General features: G+C 52.4%; 1 protein-coding gene across 5 annotated transcripts in view; it reads right to left on the bottom strand.

Moving 5' to 3' along the window:
• Positions 1–2,535: 2,535 nt before the first annotated feature.
• axin2 (axin 2 (conductin, axil)) overlaps positions 2,536–19,994 on the bottom strand; it is a 49,624-nt gene continuing 32,165 nt past the window's right edge. For 2 of the 5 annotated variants that reach the window (XM_068003883.1, XM_068003884.1), the window contains exons 5-11: positions 18,792–18,932; positions 16,485–16,987; positions 14,385–14,570; positions 10,904–11,140; positions 9,652–9,756; positions 6,113–6,283; positions 2,536–3,664 (exon numbers count right to left, since the gene is read on the bottom strand). In XM_068003883.1, the coding sequence (XP_067859984.1) occupies positions 3,538–3,664; positions 6,113–6,283; positions 9,652–9,756; positions 10,904–11,140; positions 14,385–14,570; positions 16,485–16,987; positions 18,792–18,932 (1,470 nt within the window). In that variant the 3' untranslated portion in view covers positions 2,536–3,537. The remainder of the gene's footprint in view (positions 3,665–6,112; positions 6,284–9,651; positions 9,757–10,903; positions 11,141–14,384; positions 14,571–16,484; positions 16,988–18,791; positions 18,933–19,994) is intronic. The other 3 variants (XM_068003887.1, XM_068003886.1, XM_068003885.1) reach the window with 3 other exon arrangements.

The following is a 19,994-nucleotide window of genomic DNA, read 5'->3' on the forward strand; positions in this document are numbered from 1 at the left end:
ACCCGGGGCCACGGCTCTCAAAATAAGGAAGAGTTCCGACAAAAAAATTAATTTGAAAAATATAAAATTTTAATAAAGGCTACATCTCTTAATAATTACATAATTATTGTACCAAGGATTCTTAAATCAAACTCTTTTGTAATGCATAATTTACAGAAAGTAGAACAAAATGCCATAAAACATGATTACAACACTCGTAAAAGCATAAAAATATCTTTATACATAAACCCTTTTTAACAAAGGGAGAGATGACCCTTGACACAGGGTGACACACAGTATTAATAATACCATGCAGGCACAGGTACTGTACTGGATAAACAAGGAACACTAGTAATAGTGTGTAAAACTCTCACAATATTTACACAGGTATCGTACAAGTTACACCCAGCAGGGAGGGCGTGTTAAAAGACAGTGCGGCAACAGTCAGTAATAATTAAGTGTGTTGGATTAGAAGAGTCGATACTGGGGTTGGGTCTGTTCATACAGGGGCCACGTTCCTCTCTGTGCTAATTTAACACAGGCAGTGAACTCAGATAAAATAGTGCAGAGAGAAAATGGGCGTGTTAAGACTTTGCATGAGAACGGCACACGGGGTCATTTCTACCCCTGTACTTTACCGTTCACTTTTTCTTTTCCAGTTGTGATGTTGGGATGGGGTTTCACTTTCCACCTCTCACAGCTTTACAACCCCTGGAACTATTAAATTAAAAATACCCAATGATCAGAACCACACGATGCTCGGAGATTATGACAAGAAGAGAGAGACCCTTCAAATGGCCTCAGTTATACAAAGGAATCTGGTCTTGTCAGTGTAGATAGTGACACTGGCACAGAATCCACATCCCCACAGCCCCAAAACAAGAGAGATAGCCCACAGCCCCAAACAGGAGAGATAGCCCACAGCCCCAAACAAGAGAGATAGCCCACAGCCCCAAACAGGAGAGATAGCCCACAGCCCCAAACAAGAGAGATAGCCCACATCCCCAAACAAGAGAGATAGCCCACATCCCCAAACAAGAGAGATAGCCCACATCCCCAAACAAGAGAGATAGCCCACAGCTCCAAACAAGAGAGATAGCCCACAGCCCCAAACAGGAGAGATAGCCCACAGCCCCAAACAGGAGAGATAGCCCACAGCCCCAAACAAGAGAGATAGCCCACAGCCCCAAACAAGAGAGATAGCCCACAGCCCCAAACAGGAGAGATAGCCCACAGTTCCAAACAAGAGAGATAGCCCACAGCCCCAAACAAGAGAGATAGCCCACAGCCCCAAACAAGAGAGATAGCCCACAGCCCCAAACAAGAGAGATAGCCCACAGCCCCAAACAGGAGAGATAGCCCACAGTTCCAAACAAGAGAAATAGCCCACAGCCCCAAACAGGAGAGATAGCCCACAGCCCCAAACAAGAGAGATAGCCCACATCCCCAAACAAGAGAGATAGCCCACAGCCCCAAACAGGAGAGATAGCCCACAGCCTCAAACAAGAGAGATAGCCCACAGCTCCAAACAAGAGAGATAGCCCACATCCCCAAACAAGAGAGATAGCCCACAGCCCCAAACAAGAGAGATAGCCCACAGCCCCAAACAGGAGAGATAGCCCACAGCCCCAAACAGGAGAGATAGCCCACATCCCCAAACAGGAGAGGCAACTGGCAACACAGAGCGAGAGGGAGGGAGAGAGCAGTCAATGCTGGGAATCGGAAAAATAAACAGAAGGTTCTGGAAATGCACAGCTGGTTGGTCAGCATCTGAAAGGGGAAGGTGTGGGAGCCTCCATCGTAACTCTAGTAGTTCTGATAATGGATTGCATCCCAAGAACTGGGCCCTGCCTTCTTACTCTCCCCAGATGTTAATAAACCAGCCGCCCTATTTTCAGCCCTCTCTGCTTTTTACAGCACCCGTTGGAAATTGGGGGTTAAAATTGCGGCATGTGATATTAGTGAGGAGCAATGCATTGGTGCAAAGTTCCACTGTCGTTAGTTCCACACGCAGTAAATGGGTTTGGTTACAGATACCCTGCACACCGCAATTTCAACCCACTGAGTTAAAGAGAAATAAAACAGCATCAACTCTGACTCTGGTGCCACGTTACTGGACCAAGGGCAGCGTCAATTCCCAGACTTGTGCCGCGCTCCCTTTGAGCGAACTCCCCGCTGGAAGCACCGGGTCGGAATTAGCACCGGGGAGCTGCCTCACTGGGCCCCCCCGCGGGCGATGGTTGGTGGGTCGGCCAAGGTTACGAGACACTCATTAACATCACAGTCCACATCTGTGTTGCCACGGTGACTCTGTTGTGTTAGGATATTGTCAGGGAGGCGGGGGGATGTGGTGGTGTCTGGGGGGGGGTTAGTGTGGGGGGCAGTGGGTGTAGAGGTGGGTGTGGGGGAGGTGTGAGGGGGGTGGGTGTGGGGGAGTGGGTGTGGGGGGGGTGGGTTTGGGGTTATGGGGTGGGTGTGGGGGATGGTTGTGGGTTTGGGGGGGTGGGTGTGGGGTGGTGGGTGCGTTTGGGGGGGTGGGTGTGGGGGGTAGATTTGGGGGGGGTGGGTGTGGGGGGGTGGGTGTAGGGGGGTGTGAGGTGGTGGGGGGGTTTGGGTGTAGGGGGTAGATTTGGGGGGGGTTTGGGGTGGGTGGGTGTGGGGGGGTGGGTGTAGGGGGGTGTGGGGTGGTGGGGGGGTTTGGGGGGTGGGTTTGGGGGGTGGGTGGAAGCGTGTGTTGGGGATGAAGGTGCAAGAAGATTTCTGTGGATTTTGAAGGCACTCGACTCCATGTAAATGCCAAATGGAAGATTGACTCAGGCACGGCTGTCACCATTTCTGCCAGACCATTAAGACTTGGTTATGGTTCCGGTGCAAATACAAAGCAGCATAAAGTTATTAAGACATGGTCACTTGTTTCTGAGAAAATAGCGAGAAAATTCACAGCCGTCTTCACAATTTCACTTTAACTACACAGAGAGATGGTCCTCATCATTATCATTAGCGTTATTTGGAAGAGGGAGGGGCTGTGACAGAGGGAGGGGCTGTGACAGAGGGAGGGGCTATGACAGAGGGAGGGGCTGTCAGTACCATTATAGAGGGAGGGGCTATGACAGAGGGAGGGGTTGTGACAGAGGAAGGGGCTTCAGCACCAAGTCAAGAAGCAGCCAAGTCGATGCAGGTATCAGAACCTCCACAACCCAAATGCACAGAGATACAAGTTCGATAAATATCAGGCAGTGCTGCCTGTTGCTCAGCGTGGATCGTACAGCCTCTGTTCATATACAGAGTACCTCAGGAAGCCACAGTTATACCTGGATGTCTCTAAATAACCAATAGCCCAGTAGTGGTCATTTCTTCTACATTGTAGCCCAGTTTTTTTTATATAAACAACATTTTTCTGAACTTTGCACCTGATGTAAGACAAACATCACCACCAGCTTCTTCAAACCCGAGTTCTATTACCTCACAGCTTATTTCATCCTTCTGTAAATTTTTCCTAATTTGACTGTCCTTAAAATGCCAGCAGTCTTGTTCGTAAAAAGTCCTTTTTTTAATGAATCAATCGATTCGCTCCACTTTTCCCAAGATCTTTCCCTCGTACATGGGCAGGGTGCTATCGTCATTCCGAACTTCTTCAAAAACTGCCCCACACTCAAACTCATTACTGGCTCGCTTGAAATAGTACCTGTGAAGAAAGAGAGAGGAGTTAGAACAAAAGAAAGAAAGAGGGAGAGAGAGAAAGTGAAGGAAGGAGAGAGAGAGAGAGAGAGAAAAGGATAGACAGCGCGATGGAGAGAGAGGTAAGGAAGGGAGAGAAAGGGATAGAGAGGGGTGGAGAGAGGAAGGAGAAAGAGGGAAGGAGGGAGTGGGTAGAGAAGGAAGGAAAAGGAGAGGGGGAAGGAGAAAGAGGAAAGAAAGGGGGAGAGACAGACAGACAGATTCAGCAAGGTTAGAGGAACCAGTGACACTCATTCAACCACTGATACTGCCAGACCGCATCAACCCCAATTAATAAATCAACAGGTGTGGTCCCAAACAGCAAATATACGGAATATTAAACCATTGTAAATAAATGCAAAGCTATATATGTAAATAAATATAACCTACTAAATATCCACAAATCCATATAGGTGTGAATATGTAGGTCTGAGTGTATGTGCAGTATAGTTTAATTCACACAGCGGTGGGTCTGGACCTTTCTTGGGTTTACATAAGTTGGCCTGTTACTTTCCCTCTGGCAAAAGAACCAGAGTTGAGATGAGGAGAAACTTTTTTTTTTACACAGTGAGTTGTTCTGATCTGGAATGCGCTGCCTGAAAGGCTGGTGGGAGCAGATTCAACAGTAACTTTCGAAAAGGAATTGGATAAATACTTGAAAAGGAAAAAATGGCAGGGCTCTGGGGAAAGGGCAAGGGGAGTGGGACTAATTGGGTAGCTCTTTCAAAGAGCCGGCACAGGCACAATGGGCCGAATGGCCTCCTTCTGTGCTGTAAGATTCTGTGATTCTACATCAGTGTGTTGTTCTCTGGTACCTTGATGCTTGAGTGTAAATATACTGAGGTCACCCTTCACTGTAACAACATCAGTCTCAGATAACACTCTACATTAGTGTGATTTCCATAAATCAGTGATATGGCATTGTACACATCTGTAGGAACAGAGGGAATGAAAATCCCAAGGTGGATCTCATTAAATCAAAGAATTTGACAGCGGATCCATTTGCCTCTCTTCTCTGAGCTCCAAAATGAAAGAAATTGGCTTCAAAGACGTGCTTATTACACGGGCCTTAAAATAGCAAAACAAAATCAGTGCCAGATGTTGTTGAGAGTGCCTCACACAATTGTGGCTCAGGCCCGGGCTCTTTGCTCAGTTTGGCTCTTTCACTGAAGTCGACTGGACCTTCACGCAGACTCCAGGCCAGCCTCAGAGCAAAGGTGGAATAGATTCCCTCGGCACTGAATGTTGGTGCAGTGACTTTCTGAACTAGACAAGGACCCCGGGCAAGGACACGGGGAGTTTAATGGCATTGTTTGTACCTTTCAACAACACAACAACAACTTGCATTTATATAGGGCCTTTAACATAGCAAAACCTCCCAATCAGCCAAAATTTGACACTGAGCCACAAAGAAATATTAGGACAGGTGACCAAGTGCTTGGTCAAAGAGGTAGGTTTATTCCCTCTGTTCCTACCAATGTGTATAATGCCATATTACTGATTTATGGAAATCACACTTACTAATATAGAGTGGTATTTGAGACTGATGTCACAGTGAAGGGTGACCACAGTATATTTACACACGAGCACCAAGGTACCAGAGAACAACTTTCAAAAGGGAATTGGATAAATACTTGAAAAGGAACAATTTTGCAGTGCTAAGGGGAAAGAGCTGGTGAGCGGGGATTAATTGGATAGCTCTTTCAAAGAGCTGGCACAGGCACAATGGGCCGAATGGCCTCCTTCTGTTCTGTAAGATTAAAGGAGGAGAGAGAGATAGAGAGGCGGAGAGGTTTAGGGAGGGAATTCCAGAGCTTGGGGTCTATACAGCTGAAGGCACGGCCGCCAATGGCGGGGTGAAGGAAATCGGGGACGCGCGAGAGGCCAAAACTGGAGGAGAGCAGAGATCTCGGAGGGTTGTAGGGCTGGAGGTGGTTACAGAGATAGGGAGGGGCGAGGCCATGGAGGGACTTGAACACAAAGATGAGAATTTTAAATTTGAGGCGTTGCTGGTCTGGGAGGTCCCCTGATGTCACATGCCGTTGACTGACCGACACGACTCAGCAACTATCTGACCGCAATTTCTGAAGATAAGGGCTCGTCACTGGGACACACCTGCATCCTGCCCCAATGGTGCCAGCGAGAAAAGCACTCAATGAGCGTGAGAACCCCCTCCCACCCCCTCCCTCGGTCACTCCCTCCCTCACACCCCCACGGTCACCTCCCCCACCCCCCCCCCAGTCACCTCCCCCCACCCCACCCTCCCTGTCACCCCCTCCCTCGGTCACTCCCTCACACCCCCACGGTCACCTCCCCCACCCCCCCCCCCAGTCACCTCCCCCCACCCCCCCCCCTCCCTGTCACCCTCTCCCACCCACCCCCAGTCCCCAGAGTCCGACAGCACACTGTCCCCTACCTGTAATTTCCTTTCTTGCTCAGCTGCTCCTTGAAGTGGGCCAAGGTCATGCTGTGACCCCTCATCATCCTCCGGTAGGGAATGTCCTCTCCGCAGAAGAAGTAGGTGATGACCAGCTCACTGGACTGGGTGGGGTGGGGAGGGGCTGCCTGTTTCTTTGGTGCTTTGTGCCTGTGAAGACAAATGAGGGAGAAAAAAAATCAGAACAATGGCATCGAAACCCAGGAAAACAAATAAAGAAGGGCAGAGCGGACCGTGAGTGGGGGGGGGGGGTCGGAGTCCCCAGCAACCCCCCACCCCCCGGCCTCTGTGCCAAGTTGCGAGGACGTTTGGGATTTCATGTCAGCTGAAAGTTTCGCAGCGATCCGGACAGTCAGACACCAGGGAAGGCGGTGAGGTGGGAGCGGATCCCATTCCCCACACAGTGTCCGCAGCCCACTCCTCTCCCACACACCTCCCACACACCTCCCACACACCTCCCAGACTCACTGCTTCCCCAACCTTCGTAATTGGAGAATAGGGATGGGTGAATCTAATAAGCAGAGAAGCCTGTTCATGAACACTGTTAATAGGGGCACCTGCTTTAGGCTTTATCTCATGGGTCACTCGCAGGGGTGGGGGTGGCAGGGTCACTCGCAAAGGTGGGAGGGGAAGGGTCACTCGCAGGGGCGGGGGGGAAGGGTCACTCGCAGGGGCGGGGGGTAGGGTCACTCGCAGGGGCGGGGGGAAGGGTCACTCGCAGGGGCGGGGGGGAGGGTCACTCGCAGGGGCGGGGGGGAAGGGTCACTCGCAGGGGCGGGGGGGAGGGTCACTCGCAGGGGCGGGGGGGAGGGTCACTCGCAGGGGCGGGGGGGAAGGGTCACTCGCAGGGGCGGGGGGGAAGGGTCACTCGCAGGGGCGGGGGGGAAGGGTCACTCGCAGGGGCGGGGGGAGGGTCACTCGCAGGGGCGGGGGGAAGGGTCACTCGCAGGGGCAGGGGGGAAGGGTCACTTGCAGGGGCGGGGGGAAGGGTCACTCGCAGGGGCGGGGGGGAAGGGTCACTCGCAGGGGCGGGGGGGGAAGGGTCACTCGCAGGCCAGGGGTAGGGGGAGGGGGAAGGATCACTTGCAGGGAGGGGGGAGGGAGAGGGGTACGGGTCACTCACAGGGGCGGGGGAAGAGGGGTGAAGGTCTCTCGTAGGGACAGGGGGAGGGAGGGGGGAGTAGAACCTAAGGAAAAGAATCGATGAAACAACTGACAGGATTAAGAGACTGAGAGCATCGAACCTCCTGTTGCTGTTTATACACAATGATCCAAAGCAGAAATGAGTTATAATGAAAGTGATAATCAACAGGTGGAGACTTATTCACTACTAGTGTTAATAAACAGTTAGTCGGGGAGGGTGAGGGTGAGGGCAGGGTGAGGGTGAGGGGAGGGTGGGGGTTTGGGGAGGGTGGGGGTTTGGGGAGGGTGGGGGTGAGGGGAGGATGGGGGTTTGGGGAGGGTGGGGGCTTGGGGAGGGTGGGGGTGAGGGGAGGGTGGGGGTGTGGGGAGGGTGGGGGTTTGGGGAGGGTGGGGGTGAGGGGAGGGTGGGGGTTTGGGGAGGGTGGGGGTTTGGGGAGGGTGGGGGTGAGGGGAGGGTGGGGGTTTGGGGAGGGCGGGGGTGAGGGGAGGGTGGGGGTTTGGGGAGGGTGGGGGTGAGGGGAGGGCAGGGGTTTGGGGAGGGCGGGGGTGAGGGGAGGGTGGGGGTGAGGGGAGTGCGGTTTCAATGGTATTACGGTAACGTTTTGGAGAAACCAAGGATTGTGTTCTGGAAATGCTTTGTTTTCTGATCTGGCCTTTCCTTTTCAGCCAGTGATTTTGTTTTTGTTTTTTTTTGTGTGTGAGGTGAAATACATCAAAGGGTCGCGGAGCCTTTACAACCCAGTATTTGAGCTTCCATCTCACTCTCTTCACAGGGCTCTGGAGGAGCCAGTTGCAAAGACAGCTGGTGGAGTTAAGGTCAGCCAATTAAGACTAAAAAGCTGCAGTCAGGTGTCTCACCTTCACTTCAAACAAACCCATTGCCACAGATGAAGAGCGAGAGAGCGAGAGAGAGAGAGAGAGAGAGAGGCTTTAATTATTTAGGCCACTCTCGTTCTCTCTATCCCAGGTTCCTCCTCCCCCTCCCAAACAGCATGATCATATGATTACCCTAATCCCATTCCCTGTGTTTTACTATCTTTCCCTGAGTGACAGAAACTGAAACTGGGACTTGGACAGAATGCCCTCACCAAAACAAATTTGTAACTTTAAAAAAAAAAATCAGCTCAAACTCCTCTTTTCCCTCTTTGATCGAAGTTGTTTTTTGTGTCAATTGTGGACCGGTTCCTTCGTGTAAGGTGCTCACTGCAATCAAAAAAGGGGGAAAGCCCAATGAGAGGAATGATTTCCTCCCCCCCCCCCTCCCCGGTTGCCAGTGGTTACAGTGAATGTGTTAAGTGTTCTTCGCCCCCCTCTCTGCAGCACAAAGGGTGGGAGTCGGGGTGGAGGGGGGGAATGGGATCCATAGTGAGAATTGTGAGGGGACGAGTGTCAGGCAAACGTGTCCGCTATTAACACCAAAAGAATCAAAGAATCTTACAGCACAGAACGAGGCCATTCGGCCTCTCGTGCCTGTGCCGGCTCTTTGAAAGAGCTGTCCAGTTAGTCCCACTCACCCACTCCTTCCCCATAGCCCTGCAAATTTTGCCTTTTAAAGTATACATCCAATTCCCTAATGAAAGTTACCATTGAATCTGCTTCCACCACCCTTTCAGGCAGTGCGTTCCAGATCATTACAGCTCAATGATTAATAAAAATTCTCCTCACCCCCCCTGCTTCTTTCGCCAATTTCCTTAAATCTGTGTCCTCTGGTTGCAGACCCTTCTGCCACTGGAAACAGTTTCTCCCTACTTGCCCCATCAAAACCCCTCATAATTTTGAATACCTCTACTGGGTCTCCCCTTAACCTTCTCTGCTCTGAGGAGAACAATCCCAGCTTTCTCCAAACTCTTCCCCAGGATGATACCGGGGAAGTCCCTCATCCCCGGTATCATCCTGGTAAACCTCCTCTGTACCCTCTCCAAGGCCTTGACATCCCTCCTAAAGGGTGGTGCCCAGAATTGGAGACAATACTCCAGCTGAGGCCCAACCAGCGATTTATAAAGTGACCCTCCCCTTGTGTTAGTTGGTCTCATTGCTCCAGTGTCCCTAGTTTGGAAGGTGAGTGAATACCAGCCAGGGCTCCAGCTCCTGATCACCGCCCAGTGCATCCTACTGGAAATTGGACATCAGGTTTGACTCAGCTGGGATGTCCTCAACAGTTAAATAGCCACCAGTATGAAGAACAGCACCTTGGTCTAGATACTGGAGGGTGCTCAGAATACACACACAGCTGGACCCAACTAAGAGTCAGCAACTTCGGGGGGGGTGGGGGGGAGGACAAAAGGGGAGAAAATCATTGGCGGGGGCAAAACATGATCCAGGACCTGCAGAATGAAGACCTCCCCAAACGGGGCAAGAAAGGTTGAGTTACTTACTCTTCTGTAGGAGCTGTGAGGAGACCAACGCTGGTCTGAGACGGGCCCAAGCCCTGAGATGGAGGCCCATGACTTCTGTCTCGCTGTAAACTTGATGTTGAGTATCTGAAAAATGACAGACAGGGTCAGTGAGTGAGAGAGAGAGAGAGAGGGAGAGGATCAGTGAGAGAGAGAGAGGGGGTCAGTGAGGGAGCGAGAGGGCGGGTCAGTGAGAGAGAGAGGGAGAGGATCAGTGAGAGAGAGAGAGGGGGTCAGTGAGGGAGCGAGAGGGCGGGTCAGTGAGAGAGAGAGGGAGAGGATCAGTGAGAGAGAGAGAGGGGGTCAGTGAGGGAGCGAGAGGGCGGGTCAGTGAGAGAGAGAGGGAGAGGATCAGTGGGAGAGAGGGTCAGCGAGAGAGAGAGAGAGGGAGAGGGAGAGGATCAGTGAGAGAGAGAGAGGAGGTCAGTGAGGGAGCGAGAGGGCGGGTCAGTGAGAGAGAGAGGGGGAGGATCAGTGAGAGAGAGAGAGGAGGTCAGTGAGGGAGCGAGAGGGCGGGTCAGTGAGAGAGAGAGGGAGAGGATCAGTGAGAGAGAGAGAGGAGGTCAGTGAGGGAGCGAGAGGGCGGGTCAGTGAGAGAGAGAGGGAGAGGATCAGTGAGAGGGCGGGTCAGTGAGAGAGAGAGGGAGAGGATCAGTGAGAGAGAGGGTCAGCGAGAGAGAGAGAGAGGGAGAGGATCAGTGAGAGAGAGGGTCTGAGAGAGAGAGGGGGGTCAGTTAGAGAGAGAGGGTCAGTGAGAGAGAGGGAGGGTCAGTGCGAGAGAGAGAGAGAGAGAGTTCAGTTAGAGGGGGTCAGTGAGAGAGAGGGTCAGTCAGTCAGGGGTCAGTCAGAGAGAGAGTCAGTCAGTCAGGGGTCAGTCAGAGAGAGAGTCAGTCAGTCAGGGGTCAGTCAGAGAGAAAGTCAGTCAGCCAGGGGTCAGTCAGCCAGGGGTCAGTCAGTCAGGGGTCAGTCAGAGAGAGAGTCAGTCAGCCAGGGGCCAGTCAGTCAGGGGTCAGTCAGTCAGGGGTCAGTCAGACACCTTTTCCTGTCTTGGGGTAAGCGGCCTCTCTCCCAGACTAAAACACTGATTGAATTTTCATCTTAACCATCATCCTGACGAAATAATCGCAGCGAGACGTACAGCAACGCTCGGCGAACATGCTGCATGAATTATAAATTATAAACCCCTGAACCGCGAGAGCAAAGAAGGGGAAGTGAAGACGGAATATCTCCCTACCTTTGTTTCTGTGTTTTGGAAACCTTCTTTTCCTCTTCCAGCCTGCGCCGTGCCTCTTCCAGCTGGGCGAGAGTGTTAGGCGGAGGGAGTGGGGGCATGGCGGGGTCCTGAATGAAGGGGTGGCATGGCTGGGCGATGCTCCGTTGGTGGCTGCTGGCACCGTGCTGGCGACTGACCCGCTCACCCGCTGTGCCCCTCGAGGAGTCGGACCCGCTGCCTTTCTTTGTACACTGGGCGCTGGTGGGAGAGAATCGTCTTGTTATCTTTTGCAGCTCTTCGATCCGCGGCAGGCAATTACCACCGCCGCCGCCCCCCCCCCCCCCCCCCCCCGCCCAAACCCCAACTCCCCTCCCCCCATGCCTCGCCCCCAAGCGGCCCATTCTACACTTGCGCCAGCTCAAAACACCGAGTGTCAGCCGGGTCGATCGGCCTTGAGAGGCATCGTGATCTCTAACCCACTTCCACAGTCACGTGCATCCGCCAGAGGTCACTGGGTATCGGAGCTTTGTGGGGAGAGGGGTCAGGGGGTCGCTGGGGCCAAGGGTAGAGGGGAAGGGGGAGGTCCCTGTCCCCCCCAGCTGGGGTCAGCTTATCGCAGCACAGACCGAAGATCAGACCCGACCCCTTGCTGCTCCGTGTGACTCATTCGAAACGTCGGCAGCTTCTCCCACTAGCTGAGTGTTCGGGGAGTTTGTTTTATTTTTGACAGCTCTTTGTTCAGGAGTCAGTGAGGTGGAATGTGGATCAGCAACCGGCAAACAAAAGGGTTTTTTTCCATATTATATCGGCTTTCAAATTACACCACCCGAGTTATTCAGTCTTAAAATGAAGCGCTTTGAAGATTTGAGAGGAACTAATAACTGTCAGATTTGAAAGAGGGGGAAAACACACACACACAGACACACTCACACACTGACACACACACACAGACACACACACACACACACACTGACACAGACACACACACTGACACACACACACACACTGACACACACAGACACACTGACACACACACAGACACACACACACTGACACACACACACACTGACACAGACACACTCACATAGACACAGACACACACACTGACACACACACAGACACACACACACTGACACACACACACACAGACACACACACACAGACTGACACACACACAGACACACACACACAGACACACACACACAGACACACACACACACACACACACACACACAGACACACACAGACACACACAGACACTGACACACAGACACTGACACACAGACACACACTGACACACACACAGACACACACGCAGACAGACACGCACACACACACACGCGCACACACACGTGCGCACACACGCACGCACTGACATTGACACACACATTGACACACAGACACACGCACACACTGACACACTCTCAGAAATGGTAGATGCGTTAAACAAATATGTTGTATCTGTCTTCACAGTAGAAGACACAAAAAGCATATCAGAAATAGTGGGGAACCCAGGGTAAATGAGAGTGAGGAACTTAAAACAATTAATATCACTTGAGAGAAAGTACTGGACAAACCAATGGGACTAAAAGCCGACAAATCCCCTGGACCTGATGGCCTACATCCAAGGGTTCGAAAAGAGGTGGCTGCAGAGATAGTGGATGTATTGGTTATGATCTTCCAAAATTCTCTAGATTCTGGAACAGTCCCAGTGGATTGGAAGGCAGCAAATGTTACCCCCGCTATTCAAGAAGGGAAGGAGAGAGAAAACGGAATTACAGGCCACTTAGCCTGATATCAGTCGACGGGAAAATGCTGGAATCCATTATTAAGGAAGTGGTAACAGGGCACCTAGAAAATCATAATATGATTAGAGTCAACATGGTTTTATGAAAGGGAAATCATGTTTGACAAATTTATTAGAGTTTTTTGAGGGTGTAACTAGCAGGGTAGATAAAGGGGAACCAGTGGATGTCGTATATTTGGATTTTCAAAAGGCATCTAACAAGGTGCCACACGTAAGGTTGTTTCACAAGATAAGGGCTCATGGGGTTGGGGGTAATATATTAGCATGGATAGAGGATTGGTTAACGGACAGAAAACAGAGAGTAGGGATACACGGGTCATTTTCAGGTTGGCAGGCTATAACTAGTGGAGTGCCGCAAGGATCAGTGCTTGGGCCTCGGCTATTTACAATCTTTTTAATGACTTAGATGAAGGGACCGAGTGTAATGTATCCAAGTTTGCTGAAGATACAAAGCTAGGTGGGAAAGTAAACTGTGAGGAGGACACAGAGTCTGCAAAGGGATATGGACAGGTTAAGTGAGTGGGCAAGAAGGTGGCAGATGGAGTATAATGGGGGAAAATGTGAGGTTATTCACTTTGGTAGGAAGGATAGAAAAGCAGAATATTTTTTAAATGGTGAGATTTGGGTGTCCTCGTACAAGAAACACAGAAAGTTAGCATGCAGGTACAGCAGGCAATTAGGAAGGCAAATGGCATGTTGGCCTTTATTGCAAGGGGGTTGGAGTATAAGAGTAAGGAAGTCTTGCTACAATTGTGTAGGGCTTTAGTGAGACCACACCTGGAGTACTGTGTACAGTTTTGGTCTCCTTATCTAAGGAAGGATATATTTGCCTTAGAGGGGGTGCAACAAAGGTTCACTAGATTGATTCCTGGGATGAGAGAGTTGTCCTATGAGGAGAGATTGAGTAGAATGGGCCAATACTCTCTGGAGTTTAGAAGAATGAGAGGTGATCCCATTGAAATATATAAGATTATGAGGTGGCTTGACAGGGTAGATGCTGAGAGATTGTTTCCCTTGGCTAGAGTCTAGAACTAGGGGGCATAGTCTCAGGATAAGGGGTCGGCCATTTAAGACTGAGATGAGGAGGAATTTCTTCACTCAGAGGGTTGTGAATCTTTGGAATTCTCTACCCCAGAGGGCTGTGGATGCTCAGTCATTGACTATATTCAAGGCTGAGATCGATAGATTTTTGGACTCTAGGGGAATCAAGGGATATGGGGATCGGGCGGGAAAGTGGAGTTGAGGTCGAAGATCAGCCATGATCTTATTGAATGGCGGAGCAGGCTCGAGGGGCCGAATGGCCTACTCCTGCTCCTATTTCTTATATTCTTATGTTTACACAGACACAGACACACACACACATACACCCACACTGACACACACACATACACCCACACTGACACACACACATACACCCACACTGACACTGACACACACACACTCTTAGTGACACACAAACACAGACTGACACACACACACACTCTCACAGTGACACATAGACAGACACACACACACACATACACCCACACTGACACTGACACACACACATACATCCACACTGACACACACACACTCTTAGTGACACACAAACACAGACTGACACACACACACACTCTCACAGTGACACATAGACACACACACACACACACACACACAGCATGCAATATCTATACCGGGCAGAGGCTCTGTCTTTACCTGTGGGACCGGTGCTTGCTGGGCTGTCGCTCGCTCTCCAGCATCCACTGCCAGACGTTCTGTGAGCGGTCCGTTTCTTCGCCGGGGAGCTGGGGGTCTCCGGGAGGCAGAGCTCCCTCACTGGGAATCAGGCGGACACTGTCCGTTACCTGTGAGCTCCTCCTGGGCAGGGAACTGCTCCTGCTGCTGAGGGACAAACAGAGGGAAACATCAGTCAGTGGAAAAATCCTCAACCATTCCTGTTTTAAGGAGTGAAAACCACCATCTGTACCCACTTTAAAAAAAAACACTTACAGGGGATTCTCATTCCCGTTAATAACCTCCAGCACTGTCACCTGTTTAAAGGTACACTTCCTGTCAATTGTCTACAGTGGGTTATATATTAGGCCAGCTCATTCCATTACCACCCTACACTGAGTTAACTCATCTCACCGAGGGCCACAGCCGTTTGGCACAGCTCCCCTGGGCCAGGGGAGTTAGGAACATAGGAACAGGAGTGAGGCCATTCAGCCCCTCAAGCCTGTTCTGCCATTCAATTAGATCATGGCTCATCTGCACCTCAACTCCATCTCCCGAAGTTTCCTGCTGCTAATCGGTCTCCGGTGAGCCCGTCTGGAGGGTGGGCATGTGGATACTACATGAGGAGGGGCACCAGGCTCGGGCATCCTGTCCCCAACAGTTGGCGCTCTTATGAACAATGCTCACTAGCAGTCGCACATCGACGGGTAAACGGGCAATACTCGAGCGTGCCACAGAGCGGCAGGACGTAGGGTTTCCCTACGCTGGCCTTTACCCCCCCAGTCCCAGCTGTGCCATTGTGGGTAAGTGAGTCCTTGGAGCATCTCTCCATTGCTGCTCTCACCTGCCCACATCTGGACAACACAAGAGCAGCAGTTCTGACGAAAGCTCATCGACCTGAAACGTTGACTCTGTTTCTCTCCCCACAGGTGCTGCCTGACTTATCACAAGAGCAGCAGTCTCGGCTGCGGATTGGATCATGATGGGCGCAGGAAGTTAAATACTTTTAAAACTTTTATTTTTAAGGACACGAATAGAAAAACTTACTGTACGCAAAATGTTAACCCTTTAACTGCAATGTACATACAAAGAAATGATGTAACTGAGAGCGACAGGGGAGCGACAGCGCCCGGTGCCGGGGAACCACAGCGCCCGGTGCCGAGGAGCGACAGCGCCCGGTGCCGGGGAGCGACAGCGCCCGATGCCGGGGAACCACAGCGCCCGATGCCGGGGAGCGACAGCGCCCGGTGCCGGGGAGCGACAGCGCCCGGTGCCGGGGAGCGACAGCGCCCGATGCCGGGGAGCGACAGCGCCCGATGCCGGGGAACCACAGCGCCCGGTGCCGGGGAGCGACAGCGCCCGATGCCGGGGAACCACAGCGCCCGGTGCCGGGGAGCGAGAGGACCTGGGCTTTGCTGCCTGTGATTCCTAATCTCAGTTTTATGGCCCTGGGGAGGGCTGAATTCCCCCAAGGTACTGTGGTGCTCCTCCAAGTGGCCATCTGAAGAACAGCAAGAGTCTTGGACAGGTTTAGCCACAATTACAACTGAGTGGGCCACAGAGAAAATACAGAATAATTACGTAGAGTAATCGAAGGCAATCTCTCTGACGTTATGCTCGGTTTTACACATATAACTTAAGACACATCGTTACAGAATATGTTCCATGTCCAGTTTCCCTGGTGCTTGGTTGGTAAGTGCGTCACTGAGTGTGGTCCTGAGTTATCGAGACCAGCAGTTCCCAGGTTTGATCCCTGTCTGTGCTGTTCTCTGCTGGGCTGGTGGTCAGGGGGGTTGCTATAATTGGTCTCAGTGCCTCTGGGTGAGGGGACGGGGAAAAAGAATCCCATCAGCCCGGGTTCCTGCTCCAAAAGCACCATCCTGATGCCCAGATGTGCTCGTGTTCAGGCACTGGGCGTGTACAGGATCAGGCTCAGCCGTGACGCACCCCGCGGTTGAGCAGCCCACCGATTTGCACGCGTGCAGAGAGAGAGTCGGGGTAGTGGAGGGCGCTTGCTACTCCTCGGAGAATGGGAGGAGGAGGTGGGGGATAAAACTTGAAAGGAAAATGACGAGATCTTACCCAAAGCCAAACTGTTCCACTTGGAGCGCTGGCATTTCAACCTTTGAGTGGCCGCGACACTTGACGTAGGAATAATAGTCTGTGCTGGTCGGACAGAGACACTGCACTCGCTGAGCTGCCTCGGCCTCAATCTGTTCTTTAGTCTTGGGGACAGTGTGATGGTGGATGTAGTGATGGTGGGTGTACCTGGCACTCAGTTTGGAGACGTACCCTTTGTCAGAGAGTCCCAGAGAAGTGGCCGGGGGCAGCGGGGCCGGTTGAAACTTTGCCCCTCGGAGACGGTCTGGTGACTGGGAGCGCGGAGTGTGCCTCCCCAGTCCCGGAGACTGGCAGCCTGGGGTTTTCAGCACCCGTGATAAGTGGTCATCCAGGATGGCTTGAGGGTCGTCATCATAGCTACCGGAGGGCAGGAGGGTCAGGGGGTGTGGCTGGTGGTGGGAAGATGCGGGTTCCTTATCGGTCTGAGCTCTCACTGTGGGCAGTTCTCCATCTTCTCCTTCATCCTGCAATCATACAAAAACCTGCCTTTAATGTTCATGGTGAGCAGCCACTCAGTCTATAGAACAATTATGACACCACTCACATCCCTCTAACCCCCACCCTCCAACCCCCACCCTCCAACCCCCACCCTCTAACCCCCACCCTCCAACCCCCACCCTCCAACCCCCACCCTCACCCTCCAACTTCCAACCCCCACCCTCCAACCCCCACCCTCACCCTCCAACTTCCAACCCCTACCCCAACCCCCACCTTCCGCCCTCCAACTTCCACCCTCCAAACCCCACCCTCCAAACCCCACCCTCCAACCTCCACCCCCCAACCTCCACCCCCCCCCTCCAATCTCCACCCTCCACCCCCCAACCTCCAACCCCCACCCTCCAACTTCCAACCCCTACCCCAACCCCCACCTTCCGCCCTCCAACTTCCACCCTCCAACCTCCAACCCCCACCCTCCAACCCCCACCCTCTAACCCCCACCCTCCAACCCCCACCCTCACCCTCCAACTTCCAACCCCTACCCCAACCCCCACCTTCCGCCCTCCAACTTCCACCCTCCAACCTCCAAACCCCACCCTCCAACCTCCACCCTCCAATCTCTGCCCTCCAATCTCTGCCCTCCAACCCCCAACCCTCCACCCCCCAACCTCCACCCCCCCTCCAATCTCCACCCTCCACCCCCCAACCTCCAACCCCCACCCTCCAGCCCTCACCCCAACCCCCATCTTCCGCCCTCCAACCCTCCACCCCCCCTCCAATCTCCACCCTCCACCCCACCACCCTCCACCCTCCAACCCCCCATCCTCCAACCCCCCAACCTCCACCCCCCCACTCTCCAACCCCCACCCGCACCCTCCAACCCCCACTTTCCGCCCTCCAACCCCCACCCCCCAGTGTATGTCTGCTGTTCTGCACTAAATCCTGCTAGTTCATCACCCCTCCCCTCCCCTCCCCTTCCCCCTCCTCCCCCCCAACCCCGTCCTGGCCAATTCCTTGGGCTGTTTACAGATCCCCTCCGTGGTCTCCTCTCAACCCATCTCTGTAACCTCCTCCTCCAAGGGGGTGTGATCCCCGCTCTCTCTCCCTCCCTCAAACCAGCTCCCACCCATGGCCGATGCTGCACCCTACGGGGGCTTAATTTTAACCTAACTTGCCGGGCAGGAATCCCCCCGGATCGGGTGGAATGCCGGTTTCACACCCCGTCCAATATTATTCACCACTGACATCAATGGAGAGTAAATCGGATGAGATCCAGTCAGTTTCCCAACGGGAAAGTTAGGTTAAAACCCCCGCACCAGATTGTGCCACATAAACACAGACATCCCCCAGCAGGGCAGGCAGGTACTCGAGGTGTCCCTGCGATGGCTCTTATTACAGTCCAGGCACACTCGTTCCTTTACTCAAACTGTCCTCATTCACAATCAACATCTTAACGGGATCTGTTCCGACAGATCGCAACAGAGGCCGGAGAGTGAACTCTTAATAAATCAACACATTTACACAGAGAAAAATAACGTTTCACTCGGTATAATGACTGTGATTGTATTTTAAAACCCAATTTACCACTGATGCAATGTTACTATTCAATCGTTCTTGGAGTTGCAAGTTTCAAGAGTGTAGAAAGAAAATAACTCCCCTCCCTCCTCAGTCTCTGTTCAAGAGCTTAGAAATAAAACTAAACCCCCCCCTCTTCTCCTCGTCCTCCCCTTCCCATCGCTCCCTCCTTCCCTCTCCTCCCTTCCCCTCTCTCCAGTCTCCCTCCCGACCGTGTCTGGAGGTGGTGGGGTCTTGAGGTGCTTGCAATCCTACCTCTTTGATCTGCTGAAGCCTCTCCTCCAGGCTGTCCATCGTGTCTCGCTCCCGTTTGAGCTTCTCCAGCCGGGCAATGAGCTGAGTGGCGAAGGCTGCTGGGTTCACAGGGGTCATCTCCTTCGGGAGGCGGTGAGTTCTCTACACCGTGCGGGAGCAGAACAAAGAACCCACGGTTAGCCAATCGTCCTTCAGCTCGAGCATTTCGGCAAAAAGAGGTGGAGGGGACGGAGAGAGTGAGAGAGAGCGAGAGAGAGAGAAAGCGAGTGAGAGGGAGAGAGCAAGTGAGTGAGAGAGCGTGAGGGAGTGAGAGAGAGAGAGAGAGAAAAAGCGAGTGAGAGAGCGTAAGAGAGAGAGCGTGAAAGGGAGAGAGCGAGTGAGGGATTGAGAGAAAGTGAGTGAGAGAGAAAGCGAGTGAGTGTGAGAGAGAGAGAGAAAGCGCGTGAGAGAGCGTGAGAGAGAGAAAGAAAGCAAGTGAGAGAGCGTGAGAGAGAGAAAGTGAGTGAGTGAGAGAGAGAGCGAGTGGGAGAGAGCAAGCGGGAGAGAGTGAGAGAAAGCTAGAGAGAGAGAGAGAGAGAGAGAAGCAGTGAGACAGAGAGAGCGTGTGAGTGAGAAAGAGTGAGAGAGAGCGAGTGGGAGAGAAAGCAAGTGAGAGAGAGATAAAGAGAGTGAGAGCGAGCTAGTGACAGAGAGAGTGAGAGAGCGCGAGAGAACACAATGATACTTTCGTTCCTTTTCTTTTAATGCGCTTGTGTGTTTGCGTAAAGCCAGTTTCCCTGCTTGCTGCGATAAGCTCGGGATTTTATGAGGTTCCTTCAGTGACCTCACAGAGTGACATCCTACCCACCAACGTTGGCCTACGGCAGGAGCAGTTGGTTGCACTGAGGAGACCTGCTCGTTCCCTCTGTAGTACAACCAACCCATCAGAAGTCTCGAGCATCTTCAAAGGGTCTCGTTTCACATCAAAAAAACATGAAGGTGGGAGGGAAGAATCTTTAACTGAAGTGGGCTATAAACAGAAAATTAAAATTAAAAAAAAATAAAGATGGAGGGAAACGGGTTACAGATCAGAGAAGATGCGGTAATTTATTTCCTGGCTGCACGCTGGGTACCTTTGAGCAACTGTTGGCCCAACTGCGCCTGTGTTGTTTTCTCTCTCCCTCGCTCTCCACTTCTGTCTCTTTGTACAGGGTATGAAGAGAA

The sequence above is a fragment of the Heptranchias perlo genome, chromosome 23 (assembly GCF_035084215.1).
Source record: "Heptranchias perlo isolate sHepPer1 chromosome 23, sHepPer1.hap1, whole genome shotgun sequence".
NCBI classification, from domain to species: domain Eukaryota; kingdom Metazoa; phylum Chordata; class Chondrichthyes; order Hexanchiformes; family Hexanchidae; genus Heptranchias; species Heptranchias perlo.